This window comes from Stegastes partitus, unplaced genomic scaffold, assembly GCF_000690725.1.
Source record: "Stegastes partitus isolate 25-593 unplaced genomic scaffold, Stegastes_partitus-1.0.2 Scaffold1103, whole genome shotgun sequence".
Taxonomy (NCBI): domain Eukaryota; kingdom Metazoa; phylum Chordata; class Actinopteri; family Pomacentridae; genus Stegastes; species Stegastes partitus.
This window is the reverse complement of record NW_007578834.1, coordinates 186,715-193,793: the sequence shown is the minus strand read 5'-3', so window position 1 is coordinate 193,793 and position 7,079 is coordinate 186,715. Positions and strand designations below refer to the sequence as shown.

Here is a 7,079-nt window from a genome sequence, read left to right as displayed (position 1 = left end):
CTCCTTCAGAGCCAAAGTGGCACTAATGATGAAGAATACATTATTTTAAAGTGTAAAATAATAAGTCGGTCAAGTTTGACTTTGAAACCCTCACCTAGGATGTTGTATAATGTCTACATTTTCATTTATAGTAGCGCATTAGCTGAATACTTAAACCTTAAAGCTGCAAAAGGGCTTAATGCAGGTTTACATATGAACCCCAAACCTGCCGATGGATTTGGAAGGCATGTTGCCTTTTATAAAAGAGAAAAAATCACCAAAATTACACCATAAAGAAACTCAAACTGTAGAAACAGAATGTGTTGTTGCTTTTGTTTTTTAACTCTCTGACAGTCTTTGAACTACTCATCTGTGTGCCGTTCTGTTGTGCAACTTAACCAAACCTCAGCTTAAAATCGTGACTACCTAATTCAAAAACTTGCCTAAAATACACAAGTCGCTTTAATTAGATTCTGTCAAAAATGAAATATTCTGTGTTTCTCGGCACAAACAAGAAGTTAATAGTGACTCAGAGTTGACCAACATGTGTTGTCAAGAAAATCCAGACGCTTTTGTGACAAAATCCAGAGATTTTTGTGCTGAACTGGGTTGAACTGCGGGTTGTGTTTACACAGAGAAGATATGATCAAGTGGGGAAACAAATGTATTTAGCAAAATATCTATAGCATGTAGAGACATTTTTCCCCCCCAGTGTAGCTAAAATCTGTGGGCACTTGAAAAAAAATGTTGTACAAGTTGATTCCAGATTTTTTTCAATTTTTGCAAAACAAATGATCCAACAGTTTGGCTTTTTTTGTCTCATACTGCACAAAAGACATGTTTTAGTTCTCTCTACTTCTAGTCATAGTTATGGTGTTTCCATAGAGGGGCAGGACTTTATATTGCAGTTAAAAATGAGCTCACAATGAGTAAAAATGTGACGCTCAGTTAAACAGCTGCTCAGTCCATGTTCATACAGGCTGCTGTCGGTTCATAAATTTACCGTATAATCTCTGTAAACTGAAATGATCCTGTGGGGAGGTTTAGTAGGTTTAGCATATTAGATTTATTTCCAGATGTTAATCACATTTACATGATTTACATGAAAACTTCAGTACTGAGCTTCCTGCCTTGTGTGTGTTTGTGTTTCAGGGTCCTGGACGTTGTTCTCCAGACCTCCGGCGGCACTCAATGCTCGACCCGTCGGCTCTGGACTCGGAGGTGAACCGCCTCCGCCAGCGGCTGCTCAGCACCGAGGAGGCCCTGAGGAACGCCTTGGAGCACAACCAGCAAGTCGACAAGCTGGTCCAGGCCATGCGCAGACATCCAGAGAAAAGCCCGGTAAACTGGAGAAAAATAAAACCGTTTCTTTCACAGATCAAACTTGGAAGTGTGAGAATGACTGATGATTCTGGGGCACTAAAGGTTGAAATAATAATCTTTATTCATAGAGTACTTTTTAAAAATCCATGTTCCAAAGTGCTTCAGAAGGGCAGCAAAAGAAAAAAAACATAGAAACCATCAAATCGAGAGGTTTTGAAAGAAGACAGAGAAACAAACAATTTGGTGTATTAAAAGGTTGGAGAGTTAAGCTTAAGCTGGTTCAGAGTGAGGATAAAGTCTGGGTAAAGCCTTTAACCCCAACAGCTCCAGTGGTCAGCAGGTCACTTGCAGTTGTTCTGGGCAGCATCCCAGTGTGAGTGTGATAATGTAGGTTTAAATATACAAACTTGCCAAGTATCCATAACAGAAGGGACGTTAAGATGCTTTGAGATGTTTGGAGAAAAACTAAGATGAGGTTTTAATATCAGCTTTTTTTTTTCACAGAGAAGCTGGATTTTAATGTGTGAGGAGCAGTTTGTGTGCATTTAGTCAAATATGCATTTCTTGCCAAGAGTCAGACTGATACCACAGCAAACATGAAGCTGTGACCAGCAGCTGGTTGGCTGAGCTTAGTGCAAAGACTGGAAGCAGGCAGGAAACAGCCAGTCTGAGTCTGAACAAAGATGGAAAAAAATCCTACCAGGACCTTGAAAGTTGTCAGCGTTGTAGTTTAACCCTCTGAACCCAGCAGCAGTTTCTGGCTGTTTATTTGCTCCTGACACATTTTTACTCACTGTGGCCTCATTTTTCACTGTAATATAAAGTCCTGCACCTGTATGGAAACACCACAACCATGACTAGAAGTAGAGAGAACTCAGAAATGTATTCAGTGCACTATGACACAGATATAATTACATAAATCCTAATAAAAAGTAAAATCGGTAGTTGAATTTCCTGAATTATTCCTCATACCAACACTGATAAAAATCAGCAATCAACATTTTTCCAAGTACCCACTAGTTTAACTAACACTGGGGAGGGGAATGGTAACTCTACATACTCTAGATATTCAACACTTACATTTTTAACGTGTTTCTATACTCCTGTCTGCTCTGTGTAAACACAGCCTGCACTTCAGTTTAGCTTAAAAATCCCTGAATTTTTGTCATGTCATCGTTGGTTGCAGCTGAATCTCTAACAGCTTCACCAATAAACGCAGAATTTTTGTATTTTTACAGAATCTGATTATAGCAAATGCTTTATTTTTGGCATTAAGTGATTTTGATGAAATGTCAACATTTAAAGCTTGGGTTTTGGTCTTATTTTGACTGAGAAATGTGTTAACAGATGAGCAGTTCACAGACTGTGTTGAAATGTTAAAAATTTGGCATTTTTCCCGTTTTTACGGTTTCTTTCTATGATAAAGGGTGTAATTTTGGCAATGCCTTTAATGTTTACCTCACAGACATGAGATTTATATCGGTCTACTCATCCAATGATCTACAAGAAAGCAAAAAAGGGAATTTGCAAAAATGTTGAACTTATCCTTTAATGTCTCTACAATGCAATGCAGCTAAATCCTACCAAGAACAAGACTTCACTGATGATTTATTATTGTGTGTTTTTTTTTAGGTGCACGGTGCAAATTCAGCTAATGGAATTCACCACCAGGAGTCAGACAGCACTCGAGATGTTGGTATTCTCTCATTATGTTTTTAATCATTACTGTTGTACTAATATTCTGAATACATCTCAGTTAAGACGCCTTCTTTTTCTCTCTCACTCTTTTTTTTTTTAGGAACAACACTGATATGAGCAGAAGACAAACGACTGGGACGCTGCCACGACCCAGACGGAACTGGGACTCGCAGAAGTAAATCTAAAAAAGACAGAAGACGTTTGTCCTGACCCTGCGATGGACGCCTGAAGAACCTTTCAGTTTACAGTTCATACCAAAACAGCGAATCTCTATCTCAAGTGAATTTATGTGTTGTTGCAGAAAGCACCTATTAGCCAATCACGAAGACCGCTTAAAGTCCTATAAAGTATAGACAGGAAATAAGACACGGACATGGAGAGGTATTATCGGTACAACAACTGCTGAGAACTCACAGTGCGGCGACTTTTGATGCTTTACAGTAGTTAGAAAGTTTGAATCTACAAGTTGCCGGGAACTCATTTTGACAATTCTGAATTTTGATCCGGAAAGCAGAAACGGCTGACGGACGACGACGACGACGCGAAGAACCGGGCCTCAGTCGCTTTGTCTGTTTTATTTATTACTTTTACTTTGCTCCTCTGCTTTGTAATAATCCTCTATACTGTAGGTGAGCTGTCTTGGCCTGTGACACTCGGAGCAACAAGGAAGGACGACTGTTTTTAAAGGGGATGTGGCTCGTTTGTCGCCTTCTTATCTGTTATCTGACGAGGATTGGTAGCGAACTCATCACGCTGTTCTGTGCTGATGTTTTAGTGCACAAAAATGATTGGAAATATTGTCTCCATCCAACAGCACCCTGATTTTTCAATATATAACTTGATTCTTGGTGTGTAAAGATCAGAGGACCCAAACACAGATACACAGAAAAACTGAGCTTTGCTTTCAAAGCTGGTGCATATTACAAAAAAATAAAAATGTCCAGACAGACAAACAAACTACACAAAGCAAAAAAAATAAAATAAAAAAAAACAAGAAAACAGACGAGACTGAATAACAATCAACAGACTGAGGCAGAAAAACAGGAACAGGTACAAAAGTGGTACACAAGAAAATAAACTAGAACCAGGAAGACATAAGAAATGCAAGGAACGGCTGGAAGTCTTCACAGCAAAAAGTATACAGACTAAACACAAGGCCACCTGCCTAACATCGCGTAGGTCCTCCTCAGACAACCGAAATGCATCCTTTATGTTGAGATCTGGGGAGTTTAGAGGTGAAGTCAAGGCCTTGAGCTCTTGGTTGTGTTCCTCGAGCATCTCTTGAGTATTTTTTTTTTTTCATGTGGCAGGATGTTTTGAGCTTGCCTTGGTCTGCAGCAGTGTTTAGGAATGTGCCTCCCAGAAGAACATTACATTATAAGGAGATGTTCAATCTTAGTCACTTCATCTGCCAGTTTGGAATGCTGTACCTGATTGCAAGAAAAGTCCTAGGAACCAAAATCAACAGAGACACACAGAAAACAAAACCTCAAAATCAAACAGGTAATTCTCACATGAGTTCATAACAAAACCAAAACCGTGACACTGTGGTCAAGTTAAAAGCATTTTGATTACGATGAATTTGACTTTTTTTGTAACCTTCATGTTTCTCTATGGTCCGAACACTACTCATGTCAAATGATGCGTTCCATTTTTCATGTGTTTTGGCCGTGAAACAAAATAAATGTCAAACTACACATTTAATGCCAATTGCAAGTTACTCTTAAAGCATCACAAATAAAAGCCTTACGTAAGCAATCAGGGTTAACAAATCAAGTTTATTCATATGATATGGCACATTTAAAATGACCTGAGTTGACCAAAGTGCTGCACAGGATAGAGACTGATGGAATCAATTCTGTAAAACAAAAAGAAAATAGTATGGAAAAACCAAGGCAAAACATGAAAAACTAAATATTGAAACCACTTTAAAAACATGTCAGCTTATGACTTTTCTGAAATATGTCAGCGATGGAGGAACATATGATCGAGAGAGGGCTCTTCCAAAACGGTGTATGTTGATATGAGACAAAAAAACAAGGAAAAATTAGAGAAAAGGCATTAAAACAATCATCATACTTCTGTATTGGCTACTCATCAAGAAAAAAAACACACACCAGCAGTCATTTGTATCAACTGAACTACCATCTCCTCAATCATATGAACACTGGAGGAGAATAACTGGACAGATGTTGATGATTTCACTACCAATCCTCTCCTCGGGTGTTCGTGAAGGCGGCCTCGTCTCTAAATACGTTTTCAGCCATTGCACATCGGTGGAAACTCCTGCTCGGACTGACGACTGAACCTGGGAGGCCTCCAGCTCTGAGCGACATTATAGAATGAACACACTCCAGACTTTTTTGTTCTCTTCAGAACTCCGTCTGACCCCACACTTCTCACCCCCATCAGTAACGATGGGTCATTTTGTTTACCGTGCATCAACGCAGACCCCATCCCTGCGTTAATATTGATTAACTACATGTGGTACGACATAGAAAGCCCGCGTTAATGTCACAATTTGCTTCACTGACCCTTTCTCAAGTCTACTGAAGGGCTGCCACAAGAGCTAAAAACCCAAACAATGGATGTTACTGATCCTCACCCAGATTGACGACATCTGGATTCCATCAGTGTGTTTTGAATTTATACTCTTAAGTCTTCCAAATATTGTTTTTATCCATTTGTCGACTGAACCAGGGGATGTTGTTTGTGGCTTTGTTGCAGGAGAAGTTGCAAAGAGGTGAGTGCTGATGTGCAGAAAAGCTCGAGAGTAGAGTCTCCTGTGCAGATCACGCAGGAGGAGGCGCTGGTCAGCTCAGATCAAAAAAAAAAAAAACTAAAAAAAAAAACGACATTTTTTTCCCATTGGATATTGTACATGGCCTTTTCAGCTGCAGGGTTCGTACCCTCTGGATCATTGCTGCAACGGTTTTTTGGAGATTGATTCATTAAATATTAACAATGTGGGCAAGGGCTGCTGGTGTTTTATTTCACACTCTTTCATACTCGTGTCACTTCTGAATGTTTGTTGTTTTTTTTGAGGCAAAGCGCAGTGGATTCGGTGTATTTCCACAGAAGGGGCGTCAGATTTCACGCCCGCTAAGAGGCTGCCGGTTTGGGAAATTCAGCCCAAACAACCATAACCGTTCACCCATTTCTCAGCCACACACACACACACACACTGTCAGAGCCAAAATAAACTGTGTTTTGTTGATCGTGCACACATCTGAGGCAAATATCTGTTATTAAAATAAGTTTGTGTCGACCAGAAGAGGAGGCAATAATTCCTTTATGTGGAAAAAAAAGCTCCAAGTCCCCCCCTTCCCCTTCCCCAGATGGAGAAGATGAAACATCCCAGACTTTGCATGTTTATTTACAATCTTTGGATTCCTAACCTCCAGATATATCACTTTTATTGGCTGGCCTTGGCAAATGTCAGGTCTTATCCACATGTCCCAGTTTTTTTTTTTGTTTTTTTTTGCTAGAGGGCAGATTGGTTATGCTGGTGACATTTGAATAAGTGACTACTTATTTTGCAAAGAGCAAGCAAAAAAAAAAAAAGTGCAGCATATGTGAGAAGCACAGGAGTTTTTATAGTGACTGGGTGTAAAAGTAACTGAAACTAAGTAGATTACAGTGGATTATATACATGATTTATGGTTGAAATGATTCTAAATGGCATGTTGGTACATTTACTAGAAGATAACCGTTAGTTCCTTTCCTCTAGGATATGAACTTTACCCTATATTAAATAGACATGAGCTATTTTAAGCAATCACTACAGCTATGGCATAACTTCCATGGCCACAAGATCCATGTAGCTGCTGTATATCCACTTTGGACAGATCCTAATCCTAAAAATAATTTGGGTGCTGCACAACTATCTCATGAAACCACCTTCATGCAGCCTATGAGGGATTTGTATTTTCTCAAAGCAGTGTGAAGTTGCAGCCAAGAGTAATTCAAATAGTCACAGCGGTGAATAAAATAAAAAATAATAAAATATATATATATAATTTTAAAGGCTTGTTTTTTTTGTCTTTTTCACACTCTTCTTCCCACGTTTCTCTGTCTCT

At 39.2% G+C, this 7,079-nt stretch overlaps 1 protein-coding gene across 3 annotated transcripts in view; it reads left to right on the top strand.

Moving 5' to 3' along the window:
- clip2 (CAP-GLY domain containing linker protein 2) overlaps positions 1-5,974 on the top strand; it is a 58,807-nt gene extending 52,833 nt beyond the window's left edge. For all 3 annotated transcript variants that reach the window (XM_008296145.1, XM_008296144.1, XM_008296146.1), the window contains 3 exons: positions 1,132-1,320; positions 2,935-2,994; positions 3,101-5,974. In XM_008296145.1, coding sequence (XP_008294367.1) covers positions 1,132-1,320; positions 2,935-2,994; positions 3,101-3,112 — 261 coding nt within the window. In that variant the 3' untranslated portion in view covers positions 3,113-5,974. The remainder of the gene's footprint in view (positions 1-1,131; positions 1,321-2,934; positions 2,995-3,100) is intronic.
- Positions 5,975-7,079: the final 1,105 nt, after the last annotated feature.